At 42.7% G+C, this 17,663-nt stretch overlaps 1 protein-coding gene across 1 annotated transcript; it reads right to left on the bottom strand.

The window, feature by feature from the left end:
- Positions 1-14,488: 14,488 nt before the first annotated feature.
- Positions 14,489-17,657, bottom strand: LOC136534120 (WPP domain-interacting protein 2-like). Its single transcript, XM_066526593.1, has 3 exons — positions 17,418-17,657; positions 16,291-16,542; positions 14,489-15,470 (listed from the first exon to the last, which is right to left on the bottom strand). Exons 2-3 carry the CDS (start codon positions 16,508-16,510, stop codon positions 14,812-14,814), a joined length of 879 nt encoding a protein of 292 aa, XP_066382690.1. The 5' UTR covers positions 16,511-16,542; positions 17,418-17,657; the 3' UTR covers positions 14,489-14,811.
- Between the last annotated feature and the right edge of the window lie 6 nt (positions 17,658-17,663).

Below are 17,663 nucleotides of genomic sequence, written 5' to 3'. Positions count from 1 at the left end.
ATTGGACACCGCAAGAACCTACCCACAAGTGAGGTAACTCAATGACACGAGCAATTTACTAGAGTTACCTTTCGACACTCCGCTGGGAAGGTACAACTCCCCTTACAACCACCAGAGATGGCCACGAACAATCACCAACTCGTGCCAATCCTCCACCGCTGCTCCAACCATCTAGGTGGTGGCAACCACCAAGAGAAACAAGCGAAATCCATAGCACAACACGAATACCAAGTGCCTCTAGATGCAATCACTCAAGCAATACACTTGGATTCTCTCCCAATCTCACAATGATGATGGATCAATGATGGAGATGAGTGGGAGGGCTTTGGCTAAGCTCATAAGGTTGCTATGTCAATGAAAATGTGCAAGAGTTGGAGCTTCAACTGGCCATGGGGCTTAAATAGAATCCCTCAAGAAATAGAGCCGTTGTACCCCTTTACTGGGCACACTGCGGGCTGATCGGACGCTTCGATCAGACTGACCGGACTCTAGACCCAGCGTCCAGTCAACCGATGTAAGCCACGTGTCATTGTCCATTCAACAGGAACCACCCGATTGCAACGGCTAAGTAGTGACCAGATGCTCTGGCACAAGTGACCGGACGCTGACCCCCCAGCGTCTAGTCATTTCCAGTAAGCTCCCAAAACCATCTTTTGCCGACCGAACACGTCCGATCAAGCTTGACCGGACATAAACCAGCATCCGGTGCTTAACCCTAGTCACTGTGCCATTCGACAACACGACCGGACACAGCCCTTCAGCGTCCGGTCGTTGGGTGATCCAGCGTCCGGTCAGTTTGACCGACGCCAGCATCTTTGCGACTAACTCCATTTCACTTTAAACTTCTTCACCCTTGCTCATGTGTGCCAACCACCAAGTGTATCACCTTGCGCACATGTGTTAGCATATTTTCACAAATATTTTCAAGGGTGTTAGTACTCCACTAGATCCTAAATGCATATGTAATGAATTAGAGCATCTAGTGGCACTTTGATAACTGCATTTCGATACGAGTTTCACTCCTCTTAATAGTATGGCTATCTATCCTAAATGTGATCACACTCGCTAAGTGTCTTGATCACCGAAACAAAATGGCTCCTACAATTTTACCTTTGCCTTGAGCCTTTTGTTTTTCTCTTTCTTCTTTTCCAAGTTTAAGCATTTGATCATCACCATTGTCATGATCTTTGTCATTGCTTCATCACTTGGAGTAGTGCTACCTATCTCATAATCACTTTGATAAACTAGCTTATCACTTAGGGTTTCATCAATTAACCAAAACCAAACTAGAGCTTTCAATCTCCCTCTTTTTGGTAATTGATGACAACCCTTTCACAAAGATATGAATTGAGATTTAATTGGATTCACATTGCTTGCCCAAGCATATCTACCATGTGTAAAAGAATATGGACAAGTTTCATGAACTCCAAATGGTAGTAAATGCTCCCCCTACATATGTGCTAAGAGTTTGAATTGTAGCTTGCACATATTATTAGATAGGAAATATATGAGTCAATTTCTATCAAATGATGCTAAGGTATAAGAGATGGACCTTTGAAGTGTGATACCAATCGGAGTGCACCAATATACCATCCTTAGCACCATTAGTAACTCGACATACACAAAAACTAGAATACCCCATGAGACCAACATTAAAAGCAAGGGTCTAGTTTTTATAATGTGAGCATGAGTCTAGTTACTTAGCCTATGCATACTAGTTTTTCATTTCATTATTCAAACCTATAACTAGCATACACCACACAAGCATGGATATTGAAATTTAGAACTTGTACCATGCAAGCAAATATATGAAATGTTCATTCAAATGCATCATACAAGTTTATGAGCTTGCTCCCCCTACTTGTGTGATCAAAATTTTAATTGATTCCTTTCCTTTATCATATCTCTCTACTCCCCTATCACTCATATCTTTGTTTCTCTCCCCCTTTGTCAACAATTAGCACAAAAGGTGAGCTCAAATTATAGATAGGTTGGGGTGAAACCATGTGAAATGAGGATCATTTTCCCAATTTGGTTCAATCTAGATTACTTGCAAAAGATATTTAACTCGGTTTGATCCAAGGACAAGCTTCTTCACACCTCCAAATAAGGGTTATCTTGTACCATGTTGAGTTAAACACTTATAGCTCATTTTCTAAATCAAACACTAGGTTTACAAGCCCACAAACATGCCATATGCTACCACTAGATCATTTCAAACATACAAGCAATAGTGGTACCATACAAGCATCAAATTCATTTGATTTTCATGAATGAGCCTAGAACATGATAGGAATGACTAGATGCACTAAATAAGTCCTTAGCAATGGATGGATGACATGTCAATCAACTTTACCTTGCTTTGCTCGAAGGAGAGGCATGTCATATAGTGGGGGTGCATGAACACATATTGGAGAAGTCAAGTATGTTCAATTCATTCCTTAGCTTGCAAAACCTCTTCTCATCAAGTGGCTTGGTGAATATGTCGGCAAGTTGATCTTCAGTGCCCACACTCTCTATGCAAATGTCTCCTTTTTGTTGGTGATTTCTTATGAAGTGATGATGGACATCTATATGCTTTGTTCTTGAGTGTTAAACCGGGTTATTGGTGAGCTTTATGGCACTTTCATTGTCACATAGCAATGGCACTTGCTTGAACTTGATTCCAAAGTCACTCAAAGTAGCCTTCATCCAAAGTAATTGAGCACAACAACTACCGGCCGAAATGTACTTCGCTTCGGCGGTTGAAAGTGCTACACTATTTTGCTTCTTTGATGATCAAGACACAAGTGATCTTCCCAATAGTTGACATGTGCCCGATGTGCTCTTTCTCTCAACTTTGCATCCCGCATAATAGGAATCCGAATATCCTATCAACTCAAATCTTGCTCCTTTGGGATACCATAATCCAACATGTTGTGTATGCTTCAAGTACCTCAATATTCTCTTTGTTGCCTTCAAATGACTTTCTCTTGGTGAGGCTTGAAATCTAGCACACATACATACACTAAACATCACATCCAGTCTTGATGTGGTCACATAGAGTAGCCTTCCAATCATAGACTGATACATCTTTTGATCCACCATGTTGCCACTAGTATCACTATCTAAGCTTCCACTTGTCCCTATTGGTGTACTAATAACTTTACTCTCATCCATTTCAAACTTCTTGAGCATGTCCTTGATATACTTGCCTTGACTCACAAATGTGCCATTCTTCATTTGCTTGATTTGAAGACCAAGGAAGTAACTAAGTTCTCCAATCATAGACATCTCAAACTCACTTGCCATCATCTTGCCAAACTCCTCACAAAATTCTTGATTTGTTGATCCAAAGATGATATCATCAATATAGATTTGCATCACAAACAAGTCATTTTCAAGCTTCTTGGTGAAGAGAGTGGTGTCAACCTTTCCCATCTTGAATCCCTTAGAGAGTAAGAAATCCCTCAATCTCTCATACCATGCTCTAGGTGCTTGCTTCAATCCATACAAAGCCTTTCTCAACTTGTAGATATGGTTGGGTTTCTTCTCATCTTCAAAACCGGGAGGTTGCTCAACATACACAAGCTCATTGATGTACCCATTTAGAAATGCACTTTTCACATCCATTTGGTATAACTCGATGTTGTGGCAACAAGCATAAGCTAGCAAGATTCTAATTGCTTCCAATCTTGCAACTGGGGTATATGTTTCTCTAAAGTCAAGACCTTCAACTTGAGTGTAACCTTGAGCCACTAATCTTGCTTTGTTCCTTATTACTATCCCATCTTGATCTTGCTTGTTCCGAAAGACCCACTTAGTTCTAATCACATTATGATCCTTAGGCCTCTCAACTAAATCCCATACTTGGTTTCTTATGAAGTTGTTTAGCTCTTCATGCATAGCATTGATCCAATCAACATCCCTCAAAGCTTCATCTATCTTCTTAGGTTCAATGGATGACACAAATGAGAAATGCTCATAAAATGAAGCCAATCTTGATCTTGTTTGCACACCTCTTGAAATATCACCAATGATAATGTCCAATGGATGATCTCTTGCAACATTGGTTGGTTGAAGCACTTGCACTTGATTGCTAGCATTTGATTTATCACTTGGTTGAGATGATGGACTAGCCATTTGTTGATCTTGTATATTGCCATCACTAGTGCTTGCTTGGATTTGATCATGAGAACCACTAGCTTGCACATTTGAGTTAGAGAGCACTTGATTCTTGTCATCTTCAATATCAATCACCTCTCTAGGCCTTAACTCACCAATATCCATGTTCTTTATTGCATTGACCAATTGAGTGCCTCTTATATCATCTAGATTCTCATCTTCCTCTTAGGAACCATTTATTTCATCAAACTCCACATCATGAACCTCCTCAAGAATACCACTAACTAAATTCCAAACTCTATAAGCCTTGCTAGTAGTGGAGTAGCCAACCAAGAAACCTTCATTACATTTCTTTTCAAACTTGCTCAATCTTGTGCCTTTCTTCAATATATAGCATTTACAACCAAAAACCCAGAAGTATGTTATGTTTGGCTTCCTTCCATTCAATAGCTCATAAGGTGTCTTCTCCATCATGGGGTGACAATAGAGTCAGTTGCTATAATAGCAAGCCGTGTTGATTGCTTCGGCCCAAAATGAATGACTCACATTGTACTCACTCAACATTGATCTTGTCATATCAATCAAGGTTCTATTCTTTCTTTCAACTAGCCCATTTGATTGAGGACTATACTTGGCCGAGAATTGATGTCTAATTCCAAATTTATCACATAACTCATCAATTCTAGTGTTCTTGAATTCACTACCATTGTCACTTCTAACTTTCTTGATTGTTGTTTCAAACTCATTGTGAATACCTTTGACAAATGATTTGAATGTTGCAAACACATCACTCTTGTCAACAAGAAAGAATACCCATGTGTATCTAGTGAAATCATCCACAATCACAAATCCATATTTATTTCCTCCAATGCTAGTGTATGTGGTTGGTCCAAACAAGTCCATATGTATCAACTCAAATACCTTGGATATGCTCATCATGCTCTTCTTAGGATGTGTATTACCAACTTGCTTTCTGGCTTGACATGCACTACATAGCTTATCCTTCTCAAATGTGACATCTTTCAAGCCTCTAACTAAGTCATGCTTAATCAATTTGTTCAATTGTTTCATTCCAACATGACCAAGCCTTCTATGCCGTAACCAACCCATGCTAGACTTAGTGATCAAACATGTTGATAATTGAGCTTCTCTAGCATTGAAATCAACTAAGTATAGATTCTCATATCTAAATCCTTTGAATATCAAGTTAGAGCCATCTACACTTATGATCTCTACATCATCCACACCAAATATGCACTTGAAACCAATATCACACAATTGAGCTACCGACAATAGGTTAAAGTTCAAGCTCTCTACTAGTAGCACATTGGAAATGCTCAAATCATTGGATATTGCAATCTTACCAAGCCCTTTGACCTTGCATTTGCCATTATCACCAAATGTGATACTATCAATCCCATTGCTCTTGCTTTCATTGATTGAATTGAACATTCTTGAATCATCGGTCATGTGTTGTGTGCACCCACTATCAAGCACCCAATGCCTTCCTCCGGCTTTATAATTTACCTATAAAAGAAGATCAATTCTTTTTAGGTACCCAAACTTGCTTGGGTCCTTGTAGGTTAGTCACCAAGGACTTTGGTACCCAAATGGCCTTCTTCTTTGGGCCCACAATTGGTGTACTAATGAACTTAGCCTTTACACCATTAGTAGCCTTATAAAGCATGTAACAAGAATCAAATTTGATTGATGATACATTAGGTAGCTTGTTCTTGTTAGTCTTGCAATTTTGCTCTATATGCCCAACTTGCTTGCATCTATTGCAAAACCAACCATTGCCCTTCACAAAGCTAGCTTTGGGAGTGACAAAAGCCGCCTTGCCTTTCTTGGGGGCATAGCCTAATTCCTCTTTGTTGAGAGAAAATCTTTGGCTACCCAAGCACTTTAGCAAGTGGGCTTCTTCACCATAGGCATTGCCTAAGGCAAGAGTGAGCTCATTCACCTCCTTCTTGAGGTTCTCATTTTCCACCATAAGTGAGGCATCACAAGTGAGACCATCACTCAAAGGTGAAGTGAAAGTTATAGTGCTACAAAAAGTGTTAGTGGGAGCAACAATAATGGGTTCATGAAAAGATTCATCAATAAGATCACATGTTAGTCCCACATCACATGTTACTATCACTTTCCCCTTCTTAGCTTCCTCCTTCTTGACTTGCTCAATGAGAGAGGAGTGAGCCTTTTCAAGCTTAGAGTGAGCTTTGCCAAGCTTCTCATGGGCATCCATTAGCCTCTCATGAGTGGCATTGAGCTCATCAAAGGATTGCTCAAAAATTTTTACTTTCTTGCACAATTCTTTGCACTCCTTTCTCTTCATCTCATTGCAAGTGTGCACTTGCTCACACATGTCCAAGAGCTCCTCCTTGGAGTACTCCTCCTCCTCATCATCATCATCATTATCATTCCTACAAGAGTCACTTTCACATTCATCATCATCACTCTCATCATATTTTACCTTGGTAGGCTTTGCCATGAGACATGTCGATGGAGTGTCGAAGATGGAGAGCTTCTTATTGATGGCGATGCTTGCTAGTGCTCTCTTTGATAGATTTCTTGTCATCATCACTAGAGCTATCACCATCCGAAGAGCCATCACTATCCCAAGTGACAACATAACCTCCACCCTTCTTCTTTTTTTGGAAGGTCATTCTCTTCTCCTTCTTTTCTTTCTTATCTTTCTTGTGCTTCTTCTTCTCATCTTCATTATTATCACTATTGTAGGGACAATTTGCAACAACATGATCGGGGCTCTTGCAATTATATCATCTTCTCACATATTCTTTGTTCTTGGTGTGATCTCTTCTCTTTCTTGCACCATAGCCCTTCTTCTTCATGAATTTTCCCATCTTGCGCATAAATAGGGCCATGGCTTCATCATCAATGTCACTAAAATCATCATCATCACTTGATTCTTTCTTGGACTTGCCCTTATTCTTTGATGATGATGAGCTAGCCTTGAATGCTATACTCTTCTTCTTCTTGTCCTCTTCTTCCTTCTTGTCATCCTTGTCATCCCCCCCTTTCCATATGGTATGTCTCTTATGTCATGACATCACCTAGTACTTGGTTGGGGGTAATGTCCTTCAATCCTCCTCTTATGATGAGCAATCTTAACATCTCAAATCTTGGAGGTAAGCACATCAAGAATTGATGGGAGACATCATCATCCTTGATCTTCTCTCCCAATACCTTCAAGTCATTGACAATGACTTACAATCGATGAAACATCTCCAGAATGCTCTCATCATCCTTCATCTTGAAACTTGTCAACTTGTCCTTGAGGATGTACAACTTGGCACTCTTCACTGCCGGTGTGCCCTCATATGTTTCCTCCAATCTCTTCCACACCTCATTTGTTCTTTCACAATCCTTGATTTGCTCAAACACCTTGGAATCAATGGCGTTGTATATGGTATTGAGAGCCATTGTATTGCATTGCTTGTTGATCTTATCTTGATTGGTTGGATCATAGGGATCAATGATAGCATAGTCATTCTCGGTCACTTCCCATACTTGATTATTGATTGAACCAAGATACATCCTTATCTTTCTCTTCCAATAACCATAGCATGTGCCATCAAAGAATGGTGGTTTGCCCCCCACATGGTTGAACACAACTTGAGCCATAATTTGACACCGATGTTGTTAAGCCTTTAATCAAACGGTGACCACGGCTCTGATACCACTTGAAAGGTCCTAATATGGCTAGAGGGAGGTGAATAGCCTATTTAAAAATCTACAAATCAACTAGAGCAATTTGATTAGTATGACAAATAACGTAATGCAAACTTGCTCTAGCTCTACAAGGGTTGCAAGCCACCTATCCAACAATTCTAGTTGCAATGATTACTTAGGCACCCAAACTTGCTATGTAACTACTCACTTAAGAGCTCTCAATCTTGCTACTCTAAAGAGCTCAACTAGATGAATGTAAATAAGTGGGTAGGGTGATTATACCACCGTGTAGGGGATGGACCAATCACAAGATGAAGATTAAGCCAATCACCGGGAGAATGCAAATGACAAGAGACAACCAATTTTTCTCCCGAGGTTCACGTGCTTGCCAACACGCTAGTCCCCGTTGTGTCAACCAACACTTGGTGGTTCGGCGGCTAAGAGGTGTTTCACAAACCTCGTCCATAAGATTGGACACCGCAAGAACCTACCCACAAGTGAGGTAACTCAATGACACGAGCAATTTACTAGAGTTACCTTTTGGCATTCTGTCGGGAAGGTACAACTCCCCTTACAACCACCGGAGATGGCCATGAACAATCACCAACTCGTGCCAATCCTCCACCGCTGCTCCAACCATCTAGGTGGTGGCAACCACCAAGAGAAACAAGCGAAATCCGCAGCGCAACACGAATACCAAGTGCCTCTAGATGCAATCACTCAAGCAATGCACTTGGATTCTCTCCCAATCTCACAATGATAATGGATCAATGATGGAGATGAGTGGGAGGGCTTTGGCTAAGCTCACAAGGTTGCTATGTCAATGAAAATATGCAAGAGTTAGAGCTTCAACCGGCCATGGGGCTTAAATAGAATCCCCAAGAAATAGAGCCGTTGTACCCCTTTACTGGGCACGCTGCGGGCTGACCGGATGCTCGAGTCAGACTGATCGGATGCTCCGGTCAGACTGACCGGACTCTAGACCCAGCGTCCGGTTAACTGATGTAAGCCACGTGTCAATGTCCATTCAACAGGAACCACCCGATCGCAATGACTAAGTAGCGACCGGACGCTCCGACACAAGTGACCGGACGCTAAACCCCCAGCGTCCGGTCGTTTCCAGTAAGCTCCCAAAACCGTCTTTTGTCGACCGGACGCGTCCAGTCAAGCTTGACCGGACACAGACCAGCGTCCGGTGCTTAACCCTAGTCACTGTGCCATTCGACAACACGACCGGACACAGCCCTTCAGCGTCCGGTCGTTGGGTGATCCAGCGTCCGGTTAGTTTGACCGACGCCAGCATCTTTGCGACTAACTCCATTTCACTTCAAACTTCTTCACCCTTGCTCATGTGTGCCAACCACCAAGTGTATCACCTTGCGCACATGTGTTAGCATATTTTCACAAATATTTTCAAGGGTGTTAGTACTCCACTAGATCCTCAATGCATGCATATGCAATGAATTAGAGCATCTAGTGGCACTTTGATAACCGCGTTTCGATACGAGTTTCACTCCTCTTAATAGTACAGCTATCTATCCTAAATGTGATCACACTCGCTAAGTGTCTTGATCACCGAAACAAAATGGCTCCTACAATTTTACCTTTGCCTTGAGCCTTTTGTTTTTCTCTTTCTTCTTTTCCAAGTTTAAGCATTTGATCATCACCATTGTCATGATCTTCGTCATTGCTTCATCACTTGGAATAGTGCTACCTATCTCATAATCACTTTGATAAACTAGGTTAGCACTTAGGGTTTCATCAATTAACCAAAACCAAACTAGAGCTTTCAGTGTGGCAGTGCCGCACCACGGAAGATAGCAAGGGTAATAGTGAAGTGTAGACTATCTTAGCTGTGAATCTGAGGATGCATGTTGTTGTTTAAGCACTTGGTAGCACATAATAGCTTAAGCATTATGCCCCCCTTTATAGTATGGCTTTTCCTATACTCAAATTCAATATATAAAAGAATTTAAACTTCCTTTGAGTTTGAAGCCATCTATATTTGTAATTGGGGGCTCCTCCGTTTCGTGTAGCATCATCGAATATAAATTTCCTACTTATCATCTCGATAAATCTCATTAGTTCTCTAATTATATGGTCATTATCACCAAAACCCACAATTAGGGCTTGATTGCACTTTCAGGCCCATCAGCCAGAAGAACGGCTGGGTGCCCCCGATCAGGGCACGGATCAAGGGCCCAATTAGCTATTGGGCTAAGTTGGTGGAGATCAATCCTAACCTGTCCGATCCTGTTGTCGATCGATTTTCATACAACTCAGTTTTTACAAGGAAGCATGAGATTTTTATCAGATGAGAAGAAAGGAAAATTACTAGAAAACGTACGGTTGCACCACGCATCCCATCTAAAGACAACTCAACGGCATTGGTAGCGGTTCATTGCATGGTTGGAATGTCAAATGTGTGTTCTCTGTAATCTACACAGGTTTCTATGGACCCTGGGTCCATTCACTCTCCAATGCAACCCCTCATGGATGGATGACACGTGGCGCATAAAAAATCAGATGCTCAAAGTTTTTTTTTCGTAAATTGGAGCTTCATTCATTCATCAAGGAATAGGGGATTACAATCTTCAGTCAGCAGACGCTGGATGCAGGTCGAGGCACTTTGCCACTCGCCCAGCCTGATCTCATCTGTGACCTGCTTAGCTAAAACATGGGCTACTCGATTACAAGCTCTATTTGTACATATCTGTTAGATGATCCCCACCAATTGGCCCAACGATCAATTGATTCCTTGGATCCGCACCCTGATTGGGGGCGCCCAACCCTACATGGTTGGTGGGCCCTGTCACACTGTGCTATAAAAACAGAGGTGGGGGCCGACGGCTCTCTTCACGAGGTTGAACGAGCTACAGTAGCCCCACCGACATAACCCTAATCCGATCTAAGAGAGGGTGCGCAGCCAATAACGGGAAGCACCATCACGGGGTTCGCCGCCGCCACTGGACCGCACCTACCACCGCGGACAACGCCACTACTGCACCGCCGCGCCTCCACCGAGTCTCCACCGAGCACCGCGATGGCCAGCCCATCTTCCTCGAAGGCGGCCGATGGTTTGCACCCCCTTCACACCCCTCTCTCTCTCTCTCTCTCTCACTCTATCTATTGATCCAGTACTAGTAGATGTTCTAGGACTCACTGTTTATTCCAAAAGCAAGTAAACATGCTAGATCTATGGCTAGCGATCCTGTTCTATTTCTATCCATATCAACATGAAATCAAGGAAACCTGAACTAACATCACGGATCTCCTTCAAGATTGGTGCAAGGAACGATCTCTGGAAATCCCCCGAGGCCCATAGCCTGACAAGCTCCTGACTGTCCGTTTCTATTTGCAGCCTCTGCACAGATTTTTTCCATGGCAAATTTAACACCATCGCGGCAGGCCAATGTCTCCATCATCAACGCATCCAGTCCATGGGGGTACCAGCATGCTTTGCCTCCTTCAAAGTTGCCCAGTGAGTCCCGCAGAACAACTCCCGTAGCCCCCCTGATTGACGCCAGGACAGAAGGCCCCATCGGTATTGCATTTGGACAATCCTTCTGGTGGTGGTTTCCAAACTGTATGAGTACGTAGACACCGGTCGCAGCTATTTCTTTGACTGAATAATCTGCCATAAATCGTGTGCCAAATCAACAGCCCACTGCACTGCAATGCGAAGCGATCCTTGAGTCTCACCATGGCGGCGTTTGTTTCTTTGCATCCAAAGTGAGTACATTCCAATGATGAAGAGGCCCCGCTCCTTCTCTGAACAAAGATCAGCCATCAACAAATCAGACGCCCACGTATGTGTGTGTAGGCGGGGCAATTTTGCTCCAGTTATGTATTGAATTTCCCGCCAAAAGAGTCTTGCCGTGGTGCATTCAATCAAAATGTCTGATAGACTCCTTTTCAACTCCACACACATCGCAAAAAGCTGTGGGTTCCATATGTCGCTGGTTTAGCACTGACTTAGCCCGCAAGAATTCATGTAAAACTCGCCACCAAAAAACTTTAACTTTAGGCAGAACATCATACGCTCAAGGTGATACCGAGAATCTGTTAACTTCCTACATTCAAGGGTAATTGTGCATGGAATAAATTGCATGCGTGGTGGGTCCAACATCACACGGTTGTGATTTTTTTTCATGCGCCACGTGTCATCCATCTGCGAGAGGTTGCATTGGAGAGTGAATGGACCCCGGGTCCATACAATTTAATTCCGACCGCTGACGCCCATCCAACGGCGCAACGCAACTGCAACCTGCACAGCTAGAACTCCATGTCCATGCATTGTCCCTGGCTGGAGAAAAATTCTATACATATGCGTGTACACATTGTCCCACGTGCAGCACCCCTTGAATGTCATCCACGTACGTGTCCTAATCGGTGCTCCGTTGATCGTCCTTCGCACAACACCGCCATCCTGCTGGACCATGGCCGGTGGTTTCGCAAAATCTACAATCATACTTGTTTGGTTCTATCATCTTCGTAAGTTTCTCATTTAGATCCTGGATCTTTATTCGGATGTCAAAGCTAATTTAAATGGATCTAGACTCGTGCTCAAATGCTAAGCCATGCTAATGACCTATGAGACCAGGGGGGCAGGGGGCGGCAGGGGCCATGACCCCCTAACAACACAACATTTTTTTTAATATACAGTTTAACAGTCTATATTTATATTGAAAAAGATATGATAACAATTCTTGTCAATTGTCATATATATTTATTGATTCTTCTAAACAACAAAAACATGCAAAACATCTTTATAATAAAATATTTTGATTCAACTAAAGCGTGTTTGCCTACCATTTTATTAAGACACATTTAATGGAATTTTAGGTTTTACTAAATACGTACTTGTGTTTCTTTATGCTTTACTAAATACATATTTAACTATTAATAACAATTCGGTGATTATTAATACTTTTATCACAGTAGTGTTCTAAATAGCAAACTATAACATTTAGCAAAGAGGCCTGCTCAGCCGTCATAGCCTGCTATATCTCGCTATTTAGTATAACTATGTTGTAGCGGCAAGTGGTGTGAGCTGCTATAGCCCACTATTTAGAACACTGCTTTTATCATCATCAAGCAGCCTGTTCGGGAGGCCGTAAACGATCGTGGATTATTTACTGCTGGCTGGTTTGGTGTGAGAGAAAAACACTGTTCCCGGCTGGAAATTTACGATCGTTTACGAGCAAGCCAATGGCACTATTATTATATGTCGACTTCCTTTTTACTATGAATCGTAGTATGGCATTGATGCTCACATGCATGCACAGACATTCGCCCTCATGAACATCTCACATCCGAGCCCACTATGAACACCTCTGGAATATTAAGCGGTCGATAGATTTCAAGATTCATGAGTCACCACACGAGCCTCGCTTTCAATAGATACAGTTGCCTCCCACGAGAAGAATAGCATTGTTAAATCGTCAAATACTAAATAAATTGAGGAAAATAGAAGCAACTGCATCGATAACTAACCCGGATGGTTAACTTCCACCACAAGAACCTTAATAGATGAGCTACACCCCTGTATGAGGCCCATGTATTGGCTTCATATCTCCCCATTTGACCATTAGGCCCCTATAATCTTCACTATCTACCACTTCTTTCTTCTCTCCATTATAGAATAGGGCACGATGGTGAACTCTGGTGGATTTTGACCGACGCTAAGCACAACGACGATGAGGTCTACTCCGCTTGACTCTCCATGGTCTCTGTGCACGCTTAGGTGGGGACGACCATGGGGTCCTCGTGAGGGATTAGGGGCTTAAGTGTGCACGCCATAGCCCACGTATAGATTATGTATAAACCATGTCAATATCCGAGGTCGCTCAAAACTTCTAATTTTTTAATTTAAAATATAGGAGTTTAATGAGAATTTTTGGCACTCTAAATCATTTTAGATAAAAAATTTTGTCAACTATAAAGTTGTGGATCTCATTGAGCTCTACAAGTTTGATATAAATTTCATCTTCGTCTGATTTCATATACAAAAGTTATGAATTTTTTAGATAACTATTAAGGGTTGTGGTATACTAGTTATGAGCATAATGATCATTTTTAACTTCTTTTTCTAGCATCCACTCCTAATATTATTTTAATATTCGTAGTGTCCAAGAGCTAATTGCCATAATTAAAAAGTGTCCTTTAACAAAGATAATAGTATTAAATAGTGTCCATCAAAAACATTAAATGATGTCCTATAGTAGTAAATTTATCCGATAAATAGCTGATTCCATATAACAAATTGACAAAAAAAGAGAGCGCGTTTCTAATTTTCTACCATGGGCCTATCCCTTCCTCCGTGGGCCGAGCCTACGCATGTATGGGGGCCCGATGGGCGCCTCTCCCTCTCTCATATACGAGAAGTAGTTCACGTGCTGCTCAAAAAAAAAAAAAAAAACGAGAAGCAGTTCACGTCACGGTGCCTGCTGATGCATGCGCCGATGCGCGCCAACACGGCACGGTGCAACCTATGATGTACTCTATGAACGTCTGAGCCCCACACCGCGCGCCGCCATTTCTGCACGCGCTCCTCGCAGTCACAGCGCACAGCGGAGATCACGTACGCGCGGCGGCGCGTATCCACGGCGCTCCCGTGTTTGGGACATTGACAATGTATTTCCCTCATGAACAAGTGGAGCGAAAAGGAAACGACGATGAAACCTTTCAGTTTCAGACTTCCATCAGTCACCCAACTTGTCAATCGAACCCAATTTATGCACAGACCTACATCATTTTTTTTACAGAACACGCGTAGTTTCTCACTTACATTATCACAACCTGCACTTCAGTGTACGATTACGAAACTATACTACCTACTGGCTACAGGCCTACAGCTAAAGTAAGACACACGTTAAGACATCGCAAACCCGGCGAGACAAGTTACAGACTGAAGAGAACACCAACTGAGGGCTTGTTTGGCTACACTATTATCAATCTGAATCCATGTGGATGAAGGTGGATACGATTGCATCCAAACAAGATCTAACAGCATCATGTCGGCACAACCTCGTCAAATGGAGCTGAGACCCTCGCGAAGAACATCTTCAGGGACAGGCACAGCATTACCAGCTGGACGAGGCCAAAGAGGGACACTTTGAAGGTCCTGCTCTGCATCTTCAGGACCTCGGTCGTCCGGTAGAGCTCCTTCTCCCGGACCTCCAGCTTGTCCACCTGCTCTTTCAGCATCACGATCTTGCTCTCCGTCTCTCGTAGCTTGAGCAACATTCTGGTCTTGTCACCGGCAGACAGCGCCCTGTGCTCCTCCAGGGCCATCCGGTCCTCCGCCCGGACCTGCCAATTCTGCCTCGCTTTCAGCATCACCAGACACTGGATTTCAGCTTCTAGTTTCTCCTGGAGATGGTGCTCGAGCTCTGTCTCCAACTGGTCGATGCTAGCTGCTGCCTCCTCCTCCTCCAGTGTTGCCTTGTCTGCAGCACCGATGAGTACTTGAAGCTTGGAAAGCCTTAAGTCTTTCTCTCTGATGGTGTTTGATGCTTCTTTCACTTTCTGTTCAAGATGTTCCATCTTCTCATTCAGTTCCAACATATCAGCCTCTGCATATGGCAAAACGATTACATCTTGGTCTTTGTTACCAGAAGTGGATTCCTCCGCCTCAAGTTCTTTGCCAAGTTCTGATAATTTTTGTATCTCTAAGCAGCACACAAAAAAATAGAGGTGGTTAATACAAACATAAACTAGAGCTCAAAGACTAAACATTTTTTTTAAAATCACGGTAATCAAGTGGTATCTATGGAAAAACTGGGATGGCACAGCTTTGTTATACCAAGAACCACTAGAGTTAGGTGATCCATTAGAACTAGAGCTAGGAAAAAGTGTCAAAATCCAGAAGTGCACACTTGTCCCTTGTACTATATTGTGAAGAAACAAATCATTATTTTTCTTTCCAAAATGATGTGAGAGCAAATTTGTCATTGATGTGGAAAGCATGCTTTGTACTATGAGAAATGATCGTTGTCTGGGTCTATGGATTGAAAGAAAAATAGTAAATGGAGGCACAAAGCCATAACCATGACCTTATGTGTATTTTGATAAGTGCTGCATAATGCAGCACTGAACAAGGCATAATTACTCGTACATTATTAAGGGGGAGGTGTGACCAAACTATCATCACATATACTGGAGAAACAACCTATTTAGTAAATAAATACATGGTGCATGATCAAAGTCAGCACTGACATGTCTGAAAAAAGCAAGTAAGCAACAGATTTATAAAGAAAGTGTTGTGTGGAAAATTTACTTCAGCCAGAAAAGCTGGAAATCCATGAAATTCCAACTTTCAAAGTACCATAAAAATATTGTGCCTGTACTGTGTTCCTTAAGCAAAAGTATTAAACAAGCCATGACACATTTCTAGGATGGTTCAAAACTACGTAGTGTAAGAAGGCAGACAAGCATTATTTTTTTAAAAAAAAAGTGCATGAGAAACATGAATAAAGACAAGATTTTTACCATTTTCAAGGACTTGCTGTGTTGTATGAAGTGAAGAAACCGATTCAGCAAGAGGATCACCATTTCTATCTTGGTTCACCCAGCTCCATTCATTTTCATCATTTTGCTCTTCACTACTTATTATCATTTCCTCACCAATGTCACTGTCCCTTTTGTATGCTGACTGAACCTCCTCACTTTGCCGGTCCTCACTTCTAACGCCATCATAGTTCATCGACATTGTTCTATGCCGGTGGTTACTGAAAGCATCACCTGCATCGGATGCTATCAAGTAAGATTCAGCAAAGGAAGCATGTCTCCTGTCCCTAACAGCCCTTCGACGTGCCTTGCGCCCTTTTCCTGCAAAACCAAAATCCTTCACCCAAACCCTTTTCCTATTACAATCTCCAATGTTCTTCAGCCCTATTACGCCTAGCGAATAGCCCGTCGCTAGCACCAAAAAATTGATGTTGAGCTGCAGCGGGTTCTCAGGCGATTGCCTCCTTACTCTTCTCCACCTCCTTAATCTGCACTGCTTCCTTGGTGACGTCTCTACAAACATCTTATCTAGTGGTCCTAGCCAGGGGAGAGCTAACTTGTGCAACACCACTGCCTTCTCATCGGAAGGCAACTTTGGAGGGGATGGCATAGGATTCTCCGTCCTAATGCCGATATCAAAGTTGGCTACTGTGATGTCCTTGATGCGCAAATCGGCTAACTTATTTGCACCTCCAAATTGAGATATCTTGCCCCAATCTAGATCAGAATCATGAGGCGGCTCTGGAGGATACTGGCCTAAATTTTCTGCTCTAGTTGTAAACTCCAGTTCAGGCATGCTAAATTCACCCATTTTTTGGTCTAAACCCTATGTGCCGAAAGACAAGGAAACCCAATTGTGAAGGCGGCTGGGCTCCTGAAATCAGGCTCCCAGGGTTCGGTTCTATGCTTCATCCTACCCAAACGCATGCAATTTTATAGTTCCCCGTCCTCGATTCACACTCCAACAATCCTCCTAAGCAGCCGGACAAACAGAATTCCAAGAAACTACGCTACAAGACGTGGCCCTCGGTCACAACAAACCAGAAATTTCACGGGAAATTCCGAAATAAAAAATCGGACCAACCAAGAGCGGTGGAGAAATCACGCACCTGACGCGACGAAAGTTCCTGGAATTGGGACGGCGGGAGGAGGCTGGCGGGGTGAGCGGAGACAACAACGGCCGGGGGCGGGGCCGCCTGGCCTGCGCAGCGAATATATACAGTCTCGTAGGAATTTCCGTGAAGCAGCGGACAAACTGCGCGCCACGGAAGAAGGGAGGTTGAGGAAAGCACGAAAGGAAGCCGAGGAAGTAAAGGATGTCCGTCAAGGAAGAAGAACGATTAGTTAGCGAACGC

The sequence above is a fragment of the Miscanthus floridulus genome, unplaced genomic scaffold, assembly GCF_019320115.1.
Source record: "Miscanthus floridulus cultivar M001 unplaced genomic scaffold, ASM1932011v1 os_1527_3_4, whole genome shotgun sequence".
Lineage (NCBI taxonomy): Eukaryota > Viridiplantae > Streptophyta > Magnoliopsida > Poales > Poaceae > Miscanthus > Miscanthus floridulus.
This window is presented reverse-complemented; position numbering and strand designations above follow the sequence as displayed.

Excerpts from the sequence above, each read along its gene's own strand:
- LOC136534120 (XM_066526593.1), bottom strand. The coding sequence starts at position 16,510 with ATGTCGATGAACTATGATGGCGTTAGAAGTGAGGACCGGCAAAGTGAG. Across the intron at positions 15,471-16,290 it reads ACAGCAAGTCCTTGAAAATG|AGATACAAAAATTATCAGAA; the intron begins GTAAAAATCTTG and ends TGTGCTGCTTAG.